At 35.6% G+C, this 12,729-nt stretch overlaps 1 protein-coding gene and 1 long non-coding RNA gene across 3 annotated transcripts; one reads left to right on the forward strand and one right to left on the reverse strand.

Moving 5' to 3' along the window:
* The first annotated feature begins 6,464 nt into the window (after positions 1-6,464).
* On the forward strand, positions 6,465-11,252 carry LOC104599495 (uncharacterized). 2 transcript variants are annotated; one of them, XM_010262058.3, is made up of 5 exons: positions 6,465-6,926; positions 7,044-7,262; positions 8,592-8,617; positions 8,701-8,968; positions 9,090-9,329. In XM_010262058.3, exons 1-4 carry the CDS (start codon positions 6,519-6,521, stop codon positions 8,927-8,929), a joined length of 882 nt encoding a protein of 293 aa, XP_010260360.1. In that variant the 5' UTR covers positions 6,465-6,518; the 3' UTR covers positions 8,930-8,968; positions 9,090-9,329. The 2 variants fall into 2 exon arrangements, with proteins under 2 accessions (XP_010260360.1, XP_010260359.1); XM_010262057.3 differs by having other exon boundaries at positions 8,701-11,252.
* Positions 10,061-11,834, reverse strand: LOC104599497 (uncharacterized). Its single transcript, XR_016075939.1, has 3 exons — positions 11,379-11,834; positions 10,920-11,266; positions 10,061-10,830 (listed from the first exon to the last, which is right to left on the reverse strand). It is a non-coding gene; the product is annotated as an uncharacterized LOC104599497 (long non-coding RNA).
* Positions 11,835-12,729: the final 895 nt, after the last annotated feature.

The following is a 12,729-nucleotide window of genomic DNA, read 5'->3' on the forward strand; positions in this document are numbered from 1 at the left end:
GTGACCCGTGCGATGCATAGGATGCTGTTTAAAAATATAATTTTTAAGGGAGAAAAATAAAATAATAGTGATTCACCAAAGTATTTTATATATTTTCTACTTTTTTTACATGTAGATTTGGTAGAAAAACTAAGGGTCCGTCTAGTTCGCAGTTGGAATTGGAATCGAAATTGGGATGGTCCATTCCCATATTTGGTTCAGATAGGAATGGGGATGGAAATTGGAATCAGTATGAATGAGATTTCATTCCCAAGGGAGGGGCAAGGAATGGCCATTCCCTCAAATGGGGAAATGCTATTCCAATAGGAATGGGGATGGGATTTTAATTATGCCCAACCAAACAGTTGGAAATGGAATAATCCATTCCGACTCCGATTCCGATTCCGATTCCAAACCCCTATCCTTGCAGACCAAATGGGGCTTAATGGTGGTTCAGTTGATACCTTACCTAGCTAGTTGTATTAAAGACCTGGGTTGGGGCGATGGGCTACCTCCCACTGTGTAGCACTGCTAAAAAATGTGCTTAGCATGAGATTAATAACTAAGTTAAAAGACAGTTTCAAAATTGAACTAATGAAGATAACCAAAGACTCACATTAGTTCTTTCTTACTAAATTATAATTTTGAACCAAAACAATTCATGAAACAAATCTGCATTAAATTAAATTAATAAAACCAAAGGGAAAAACTTGAACCCAAGTAAAGGAGCAAGGTAAGTTTTGGTTTTTTTGACATTAATTTGGGTCCAAGCTAAATTTGACCCTTAACCTAACCCAACCCATCTAAGTTAAAGAGCCAAAAGTTATTAAGAGACATTTAAGAGGAAAATAAATATTAAATGAGGGAGGGGAGATATTACAAGACTATTAAGGTCAGAGAGAGAGAGAGAGAGAGAGAGAGATTTAAGAATAATCCTATTAGAAAGTAAATATGGATTTTGTGAGAGACAATAAAAAACCATGAATTTTAATTATTTAATTTAAAAATAAATGTGCACATGTGTGAGAAAGGAGAGGAGGAAGAGATCCTTGTGGGCTATGTGGTGAGAGAACCCTCACCTCCATTCTTTCCTCTTTCTATTATACTAGTAATTAAGTACATTCGTTGCACATAAGAAAATTTTCTTCATATTAATTACTTGAATTTTAGATATATCATAGTTAAGATAGAAATTGGAAATTAACAAAAGTAACAATTTGATTGAAAATAAACATAAATGTTTGTAGTAAATGTGCATGCTTATTGCACATGGAAATTTTGAATTACATTAACAATTATTATTATTCTTATTATTATATTTTGCATTCCATTTTTGTCATAAATAAAAATAATTTTTACTTTAACAATTATTTTTATTTAATGATGAATATATAACATTAGAAATGTTCTCAAATGTTTTCAACAAAATTCTGTACTTTTTCATTTTTTTATGTTCTATCTTTTTTTAAATATTTATTATTAAATTATGACATCATGTGTTTCTTTGAAAATTTGGATCATTGACCCACCATCTAAATAAGAAAATAGCTTTGCTTTCAGATCAGTTTTAAATTATATAATTCATCTATATTTTATAAATACTTTTTACTTATTACACCTAATTTATGTTATTTTGATTATTTGTACTTTTTTATTTTTTAAGATTTATTGTTTAACTATCATATCATCGATTAGTCCATTTGACCCAAACTACTAATCCACCACCCAAAAAGGAAAATAATTTGATTTCTAGGTTGACATTAAATTTTGTATTAAATTTCCATCATTGATAAAATTATTTATTATATATAATTCTTATTCTTGTTCAATATAATGAATTTATAATAGTAGAGATATACCTAATATTTTATTTTTTTTATAAATATATAACATTAGATATGTGCCCAAAATTTATCTATTTTTTTTATTTTTTTATTCTTTATATTTTTTTATTTACAAATTTTATTATTTGACTATGGAATCATTTCATTTTTAATTTGATTTTAAATTTAGTATTCCATTTTCATCATTAATAAAACTACTTCTTATATTTCATACTTATTTTTGTTTAGTATAACGAATATACAATAGTAGAGACATACCCAATCTTTTTTTATTTTATTTTTTTGTATGATATATTTTATTTGTTTTAATTTTTTATTATTTATTAACCCATTTGACCCTAAATGGTTTAATTGCTTACCCACCACCAAGAGGGAAGAAAATGGTATTGTTTTCAAATTATTTTTTGAAATATTTTTTTATACTACTAAAATTAATTTTGTAGATTTAATTAGTAGAATTTAATGATGAGAAAAAAATATATCTTAAATATTGGATTTAGTGAGATAGAATAGGAAATGGCTTTATTTAAGTTTTACATTCCATTTCCATAATTAATAAAAACATTTCTTATCTATCATACTTATTATTGTTTAATATGTCAAATATATGATGTGAAAAATGTTCCCAATTTTTTTAATTTTTTATATTTTTTGTATTTTTCTAATTTTGAATTTTATGAATTAATTGTAGCAACATGGATTGGCCCATTTGACCCAAAATGGTTTAATTTCTTACCACCAGCTAGATGAAAACACTATTTTTTTTTCAAGTAGATTTTAAAAGTATAAATTTTTATATTATTTATTATATATGGATTTAATTAATAGAATTTAATGATGAGAAGAAATAAAAATGCCTCAAATATATGAATCAATGAAGGCAAATGCAAGTTAATACCTTAAATGTTGGATTTAATGAGAGAGAATTGAATGGGATTGAATATCTTAAAATTATCTCTTTTCAACTCATTTAATATTAATAACCAATTATCCTATTTGCCCTCATTTTTATCAATAAATTTAAATATAGAGGGGTAGATTTTGTCCTTGCAAAATTACAGAAATATTCTTGAGGCTGTTCGTATTTTTTAAAGTAGTATAGATATATAGATAGGAGAATTGGAATTTTTTTTGTTTATTTGAAAAGTTTTCAAGTTTTCTTTAGTTAACAAATTTTCTTCTGTAAATTAGTTATCTTTATTTCCTTTGATTTTCAAAGATCCATTAAGGATAAATTATTGATTCTTTTACTGTTCGCTTAGATTTAACTAGGATTTACTTTATTAAAGCAACATTCTCATTATACATATGTTCATTTTTATTTTGAAACAGGGATGTTGAATTTACTTTACTTCTTACCATTTTTCCTCTTTAGTTTTTTTTTTTTTTCTGGGATTTATTTTGTATGGAGATTGGATCTCCTCCCAACAAGTTCTTACTATATTGGGAGACCAAATCAGCCCCCCACAATGTCTCACAGTACATCTTCGTCGTGTATTGGGAAAATCTCCAAATGATATACCAAAAATGATGATATCATCATCGGGAAATGGTTCCAATATACGATGGGAATGCTCTATGGGACATTGTAAGGGGCAATCTTGTGAGTGCTGATTTGAACTCGTATATTGGCGCATTGAAAACATATCACTTGTTATTCATAGGAAAAAATGTCTTGTGAGTAAGGATGTGAAAAGAAGTTGTGGGTAGGAGATCGAGAGTGATATGAGCTTGCTTTAAGAACTTAATCATCACTTACTGCTTAGGGATGCAATGGAAGCTGAAAGCTAAAAGCGAGCTGGAACAGGAAACCATGAAAAATGAAGAAGCTAGATTTCACTTGATATGATTTATGACAAGTATATATATAATTTGTTCTATGGTATTTATTACATAGCACATAATAGAGGGGACTCAGTGATGGGACAAAGCGGGATTCACCTATGGCCCACTGACCATAATAAGGAGAGCCTGAAGTTCTACGAATTTGATCCCACACCTCCATTTTTCGGAGGGATCAACTACTGGTTCTTGAAAGTATATAATTATGTTAATAACTTGTGATATTTTATGAAAATTGGTCTTCTGCAAATTTGAACTGCTACTTAAATGCTCATTTTGTTTGGTGGGTTAGTGGTGTCTTCTACGTAGTCTTTTATTTATGGACTATGATGTATTGTTTTCCTCCTCTATTCCAGAAACTGACACGAGGATAAAGATTGCAGCTTGTAATGATAAAGTCACCTGTGCATGTTAGAGGTGCACTTTGGGCAGCCCAATATGAGCACACACTGATTTAGCCCAAAATTTTACATAGATTGGGTTTGGTTTTTTGATTCTCAGGTTGGGCTTGGCCCTAAAAGCTTGAGCTTTTGTACTTTTGGGTTGGATCTGGAGTTCTGGACCTAACCTCTAGGTAGTCTGAAGGTAGTCCAACTATATATGCATATATAGACACATATTTGCATATATATGTATATATATACATACATGTATATTCTTTTTTGGTAAATCATACATAAATACATATGTTTATGTTTGTGTTTGAAACCATGGGCATTTATTCATTAAATATTTGTATTTGATTTGTTTATAAAACTGAGAAAAACAATAATGAACCTATTTATTGATACTTAGGTGTCATTAAGCACCACATCAGCAAAACAGTGAATAAATGCCTACTTGTTGAGGAAAGCGTTAAAATGAAGTTTCCTCCAATGGTAGGCACACACACATAATTCAAGGCCTGCCTTTTTGAATCTCTATATGTATAAATCCGCATGATGGGAGAAATGCTGAAATGATGCCTATATAACAATGTTTATTCAATAAATATCCACAATTTCAAACATGCACTATATCAAATTTTAATATGGACTGATTAACCAACCCAAATTCAGCTCGGGCCCGAGTGCATCAAGTTTCAGTACAGGTCTAGTCCAATTGGACAGATTGTACTTGATCTTTAATTCGGATAGGCCAGTTATTTTGATATCATACACTCAGGGTGGGCTGGAGTGGATTGGGTTGGGTTGGGCTTCCAACTTCAACGACCCATACCATGACAGATCCATTTTCTTGTCCAGCCTATTATCCAACAATAATTCAACTTCGAACAGAATAGACGCTGGCATACTGATCCGTCCACCTAGATAAAAAATGATGATCTCTCGAGCAGTGAGGTAGGCACTCATTTAATGAGGGCATCATCCAAAACTCGCAAGTCACAACAATCAAAGCTAAATCCTTATCCCCCTCCAAAGTCCAAATCTTATTACATATGATCTATAACCCAGGCCTAGGCATATATAAGTATGGGCTTGCATGGGCCCAAGCCAGATGCATATACCATTGAAATAATGGAGTTTTTATAGGTTATTCAATCTTAATTTTAAAATATTTGATATATAAAAAATCTATCAGAAGAACAATTTACAGTATAATTCAAATGGATAGGAGTGTAAATGAAATAATGCAAATTCTAGTTTAATTTTGCTTTGTTTAAGGGTTTATTTTACTTCATTTATATTGCAATAAAAGAAAATTTAAAACAAAAATAAATTAAAATTTACATCCAAATCATTCACATTACATAGTTTTGCATCAGTACAAATTTATTTATATTGCAACCAAACACAACCTAACAAATTCCCTTCGTGAATTTTGATGAAAACCACCTTATAGGTAACAGTTTCATACTGGTTGATTGGTTAATGTATGTATAAATTTATGATATATTTTATACAATATAAAATATTATACATAATATCATATATTTCGAGCTGGACTTAAAGCTTAGGATCCAGGCCCGTCCCTCAAATTTCTGGGTCTGTATGGGCCCATAATTAGGCCTAAACATGAAACCTAGTTTAAGCCCGAAAGTTTTTGGACCAGGATGAAATAATCACTCGTAAGTAGGAATGACAACGGGGCGGGTTTGGGGTAAGGATCATATTCTTCATCTCTGATCCGGATTATAAAAGTAAACCCAGCCCTGTTCCTGATCCTCGTCGGGGATAAAATGTCCTCCATCCTTGATCCCTGATGGGGATGGGTTCCTCGTGAGAATCCAAATCTCTGAATTTTTCTTAGATAACAGTATTTATTTAAAAAATAAATTTACTTAAAATAAATAAAAATTTTAAATTATATATATAATCGGAATCAAAGAAGGGCAGAAACCTCAATCCCCATCTCCGACCCCGACCTCAACCCTAAACGAGAATTCCTGCCCCGTCCCCACCCCGCCAAAACAACCACATGGTGTCGGGGAAATCAGGTCCCTACGGGATAGGAAAAATTGCCATCCCTACTCCTACTCCTGAGATTATGAGAAAACGATATATTCCATAATTGATTATATAATACTTGCCTTGACCTCACGCCCATGCCAACATTACTTTGAATCCATTTTCCTATCTCCATTTTTTCTTCTCTCTACACGAGCCACTCAGTTGTCTGGATCAATTATTTTTGCCCTCTTGTATTGATTTTTTGTATAGAAATATACGTGTATTTTACCTGAATTTCTCGTTTTTTTATCAAACTATCTTGCCACGTGTAAAATTCCTGGATCAGCAAGCCCAATACAAGTCTGACTACGCAGAAAAACAAAATATCTGATATCCTCAAAGTAGATATAGTATACTGGAAGCGGAAAATTCCCCCTCTCTCTCTGGCTCTTCCCCCCACAAAATGTTGCAGTCTCATCACCTCCACACTCACAACTTCCCCTTCACACTCTCTCATCGCCACTCTCTATTAAGTCCTGTTTCGCCCACATCTTCTCCTCCTCTTCATTGCCCATGCAGACCCACCACTCTGCTCTCGGTTCGTGCCCACATTCGAACCAGACCTGAATCATGGCTCGCTGAAGCCCAACCCCCTGAAATCCCGACTACCACCACCACATCAACAGTCACGCCTACGGAAAGCAAACTACAAGATGGGCCCATCGAGCTCCCCTCTTCATCTTCATCTATCTTCGCCACTACCGACGAGCCTTCTCCTCTCCAAGTTGCCACTAGCGTCCTTCTCACGGGTGCCATCTCGGTTTTCCTATTCCGCTCCCTCAGGCGCCGCGCAAAACGAGCTAAGGAACTGGTATCGCTGCTATTATCTTCTCCCACACCTCAATTATATTTCTTGCCATCCATAAAAAAATTAAATTTCTTGCTGTAGATTTTGGGTTTTCAATGAAATTGGTCTTGCTTTGTTTAGAGATTTAGGTCCACAGGCGCGAAGAAAAGTCTGAAGGAGGAAGCATTGGATAATTTGAAGTCATTGAGCCCGACTGCGGTTAATCCCGGGTCCCCTCCTTCGCCTATCCAGGCGTTATTGGGTGGATTGTCAGCCGGTGTGATAGCACTCGTGCTTTATAAGTTCACCACGACCATTGAGGCGGCTTTGAATCGGCAGACCATATCTGATAACTTCTCGGTTTGCATTGCTCTTACCCTTCTCTCTTAGTAACTCGGGGAATTGATTTCCATGTTCTTGCTTTGTTCTTTTACAATTGAATTGAGGACAATTCGAATAACTCAGCTTTCAATCTGGACTTTTTGTTTGCCGAATTCAACAATTCAAGAAATGGTTTTGGTTTGCAGTATAGTATGCATTTGTTTGATTGGAAATGGTTTGAGTGTCTGGAATGGTTTTGGCAATTGGAGTAGTTGGGAGTTGTTTCCAACTGTCACTTACCCCTTCCCAGACTGGTTTTGGGAATTATTCTAGTAAAGTTGCTTGTCCTTCTAGATGTAAATTTATTATCTCCAACTTTTAGCCTTCCAAATTTAAGAATTACACTTTGCAGGTTGCCTGAACAGTTTTAAGAAATCTCCAACTGTGCATTTTTTGGAGAGGTCGTATCACAATGTTTTTCTGTTAATTGGACTCTCATCCCACTGAGGCAGTTCACTAGCTTAGCCAACTGTGGCTTGTGTAAGTTTGGGTTTATTGGGTTTAAACTGGACTGGACTATCTTCTTGGTCCACATTTTTTTTTCTTATGACTTTCTAGATTTGCAGCTGTTACCTCAGAACTTGTGTAGAAGAAATGGATTAGCAATTGATCCTAATCTTCTTAAGGCCTCATGGGTGCTGGGAATGCTCATTGGAAGCTTTAATTATCTTTGGATGATATATACTTTAGGTGCCTCATCTGCACAAAAGAAATTAATTGTTAAACACTTAATAACCAGTTTTGTAGCATTATATAGGAATAAAGATCAAATCTTGGGTAGGTGTTTTGATTATATTTTGGCCTTGTCTCTTGTCATTATTGTGTGCAAGGATAATTAAGTGGCTTTACTTTGTGGATAGGTTGTTCTGATGTCTATTCCTTTCTAATGCAAAAAAACTTTGAAGGCTGAGGCCTCATGAGCCATGCCCACTAAAAAATCCTTAGAGCCATTCCAAACAAATGTCTTATTGTTTTAAGCTATGGAAACAATTCAATTGTTGTTGGGTTGCTTATTGGATCAACTCAATCAATTGCCACATGTTATATAGTAAATTCTTTCAGTATGCAATTTATTGGAAATTTGGGAGTTAGTATCATTTGATTGCTGAGAGCCTTGCCTGATTGATGCCAATCAATCTGTAAATATTGATTAGGATTGGTACAACAACCGTTAAGAGCTGTCAATATAGAAGTGTATAGGAAAACTTCAAGGATTTTTAGCATGCTGCAATTGGACCTGTTCATATAATCTTGGCAATTTTACTATATTCCTAAGACCCTGACCATATTATTTATCTTGCTTTTCAGGTTCGCCAGATAACAATAACAATAAGGTAAGCCTTCATGCTTTTCGTTTTAATTACATTCCTTACCTCTCTGTATGATGTCATGAGTTTCTCTCATCTGATGTTTACAGGACCATTGTGAATGGCTTATGCTATCTTGCAACATTTGTTTTTGGCTTGAACTCTGTTGGTTTAATCCTTTATTCTGGCCAGCTAGCTATCAACTCCTTAACGGAAGGCTCAACAAGTAAGGCAGTTTCAGGATCTGATGATGGGGAGCAAATGTCAAGTCTGTCGACCAAGGGCCCAATGGAAAATGAGGATTCCAGCAATAGTGATGGGGATCAAACTACAGTGTGACTCAATGGTCGAAGATATGACAAGTGTCATAGAACTGGGGTAGGTTATGGTAGTTTTGACCCCAATTGTACAATATTTAGATTCAGATAATGCAATTTCATGAATATAATCTTTTTCCTCCTTCTCAATTATACTCCACCTTTTTCTCAACCTGCTTCAGTTAGCCTCCTAGTCCAGATCATTCAGTGATAATCTTGCTCCAAGTCCCTGATTCTGTGGCTCAGGAGTTGATTTCTTGGAAGCCTTCTCACCCTTTCAAGTGCTTCAATGATGGAGAGTGAAGTCTTCTCACCCTTTTTGCAGAGTTGCAAAAACTATAGAAACTATTTGTTAAGGTGTGTTTGTGATAATTTCATATGATAACTATTCATGATTTATATTCAAGATGATGTTGAAACAATTCAATACCAGTTTTGGATAAAGGAGGTTTTTGTCAGGCTGGCAGCCAATATAGATCTTTTGCTGAAGTCTTATGAGAACATAAACACGAATTGTTGTGTCAAGTTCATGCATTGGTGTTCCCTAAGGCTGTGTTTGGTTAAAGCTACCAGAGAATATGACCCTTGACAGAGTGCACTGACGAATCTCAAAATATTTGGATTAAAACTGTTGAACTGAGTTGATATTAATGCTGTAACCTGTAAGTTGCATATATCCACCCAATAGAGCCTAGATAATTTACAAATTATTTATGACCTTGGAGGTGCTGTGATTCCTAACTCCTAAAAAATCCAATTTTGGTGCACTGTTTTTGACTCGCAGTGGCTTCTCAGAACTGTCCATTACCATTCTAGGCAGATATGAGCTTCATTGAATAATGGAGTTTGGCTTTGACTTTAGCGGCCAATGAAATTTTTGACCCCCCTGCTTTTAGTGCTATCTAATTCAAATTGTAGTAAGTTATATGTCATGGAATGTTGGACAATTAAAATAATAAGATGAGTTGTATGGGAGACATATTAAAATGGTGAGCACATGTAAGTTCAATGACTTCACCAAGAGAGATGCCGTGTATTAAGGAATATGCTTAGTTTGATACTTGCAATATCAACTTGAATCAGTCTCAGTTAATTGATCTCATGAAATGTTCCACACACACACACAGACTTGGCAATGAGAGCTAATACCATATTGTAAAACAATGATCGAAGGCTAATAATAGCAGGAAGACATTCTGTCTTTTGAAGCAGGAAACTCATATGAACTCAATGGGAATGGAGAAAAAAACCGCAAAATCTGTATCCCTTATTATTTTTACTTAACAGGGGGTTCTGTTTCCCCTGCTGCACATTAAGATATTTGACAGGCAGAATTTTTAGATCCCAATATGTGTTGCATCTGATCTCATCTCACCATGAAAGTTCCATGGCCATCAACTACCTTCCTAACATGCGCTGTCCCAAAGGAGGCTTTCCATACTGATGCAATGGGAGGGAATTGGTGTCAACAACATGCAGGAACAGCACCATGATCACCGATGCAGCAAACATTGGGATTGGACCGAAGATCCACAGCAACAAAATAATGGCGAAGTAGAGTGCCCGAAGCCCAAGTGACCAGAAATTGCTTCCCCTGATCACGGCCAACTGCACATATTTCACTGGTATGTCGCTATTTGGTGTGCTTATCAGGAAGTTAGCATGGACAAAGTACCTCGCAGATTGAACGAATGATACAAAGGCGACGAGGAAAAAGGAGAGGAGGCTGATGTACTTCATGGACATTGTAGTCTGGCTTGTGTCTCCAAAGATAAGTCTACTCACGAAGATATTCTGTGCAGAGCCTGCCACCCATGTTCCAATAAGGGAGCTCAGAGTGATGCACATCGAACCGAGGAAGGTGGCCGCTGTTGTGTTGTTTGAGATAACTGCCAGAGCTGATCCCAGGTCCCTCGTCTCAGTCTGGGAATACCCATTTGAATTATCAGATATTTAAGATATGTAGATTTCAGGAACCAGACTAGAAACAGAGACAGAGTCAGAGATCTTACCTGCATCATTCTCTCTACCCAAGCCATTTTATTGTGGTTTTCATAGCCAATGACCGTGGTCTGAGGATATCTTAGCACTCTGTAGAGGAGGAAGAGATGATAACTAAACATGATCCATAATCCGGTTGGGACCAAGAACAAATCCAGGTATTCTTTCTCAAATTTCATCCTTTCCCTCTCTCAAATTTTTGCTGAGTACAGTGTGAGAGAGGCTCCCATCACTCGTATTTGGTATTTAAAAGAAGTTTGACTTCTCCTTCATACGGTATCCCATTTGGGTTTGATTGGAAACGAACTGATGAAAAGCGTGTAAGCAATGGGTTCCTTAGATTGCAATCCTCCGTGATCTGTGAAATTCTTATGTTGTTAATAATTGCAGAATTGTTAATCTGAAATCCAACTCATATTGGAATTTCAAAGTGTTTTACTAACACGCTAAGATTTCCCATGTGATGTTACCTCAATTTTTTCCCGCGCGTTCACGGCTTACCCTTGGACGGTATGACCTCTTCAGTTCCTTCTCACCCCTCAGCTCAGCCCCCCCGGTGCGAACCAAACGGAACCATGGCTCGCTCACTCCCCGAGCTCCGTGCAACCCTCCACGGCTCCACCAGAACAACGACAAGTACAACAGAAGATCTGCCAGAAAGTGTATCCACCGATACCCAAGAGCCTTTATTCTCTCTACTGACTGCAGACGTCTCTGTTTTCCTCCTTTGGTCTGGAAGAACAGCTACTGTTCATCTCCCAACTTGAAGTTTATTTCTTTACTTCGAATTTTAATGAAATGGGTCTTGGAACAATAACAGGCGTGAAGAAAATTCTGCAGTGTTGGATGGGTTGAGGCGATGACACTGATTGCTAAGACAATAACGGGCTCAGAAGCCAGGTTCCGTCCTTGCCTATTCAGGGGGCATAGTTAAGTGGGTTGTCAATGGTTTTATCATTATTACACGTTCCTACTCAATGTTATCTTTCTCAGAAAGTTGAGGAATTGAACCCCATGTTTGTGCTTTAATTCAGGGCAATTTGTTGAATAGTTTAACTTCCAGTTCAAGGTTTCGCGTATAGGGAATTCCAACAATTCAAGAATTTCTCTTTGAATTCGTTAAGCTGGAGATAGTTGAAGTGTCTGGGATTGTTAATTAATGATAATTAGGGCTATTAGGCAGGCATTTGTTCAAACAACAATCAATGTCATTAACCCGGATGGATTGTTTTAGCAAAGAAGTTGGTAGTTTTAGATGATAATTCTCAAACTTGAATTCTTCTAGCTAGGTTGCCATCTCATGAAATCTGGAAGCACGCTTGATTTTCGGAATCTGGTTTGAAATCATGTGAAGAACCCCTGAACTTAGTTCAGTTTGGGAAGAGTGCAAATACAAATATGTACAGTGCAAAACCTTGTATTTATACTGTACATATTTGTAGTTGTACTCTTCCCAAACCGTTTAGGCTCAGTTTGGGTTCCAGAACTTTCTTTGCCCCCATTGTTCGCATCCCTTTCATTAATTTAATGGAATATTCTGAAACCTCAAACTATCCTTATTTTATAAAATCATTTTTCCTTTTCAGCGTACGTTTTCTAAAATCCTAATGCTCATATCTTTTTTTCCTTAACATTCTTTTTCCTTCAAACAAGTTCATTTTGAGAACACCTTGGAAGGATTTGTGCTTAAGAATAGTTATTTCCATCATTTTGATATTTGTTGCTCTCAGGCCTCAGCTGTCAAACAATTTAGTAATTTCACTTTCATCTTCAATCCTATTAGTGGGTCGGGGAAATGTGATTGAATCTAGAAGTTTGGCG

This window comes from Nelumbo nucifera, chromosome 1 (assembly GCF_055504915.1).
Source record: "Nelumbo nucifera cultivar China Antique chromosome 1, China Antique-T2T, whole genome shotgun sequence".
NCBI lineage: Eukaryota > Viridiplantae > Streptophyta > Magnoliopsida > Proteales > Nelumbonaceae > Nelumbo > Nelumbo nucifera.

Coding starts and splice junctions, on each gene's coding strand:
- LOC104599495 (XM_010262057.3), top strand. CDS start 6,519: ATGTTGCAGTCTCATCACCTCCACACTCACAACTTCCCCTTCACACTC. Junction 6,927..7,043: donor CAAAACGAGCTAAGGAACTG/GTATCGCTGCTA, acceptor TGCTTTGTTTAG/AGATTTAGGTCCACAGGCGC. Junction 7,263..8,591: donor CCATATCTGATAACTTCTCG/GTTTGCATTGCT, acceptor CTTGCTTTTCAG/GTTCGCCAGATAACAATAAC.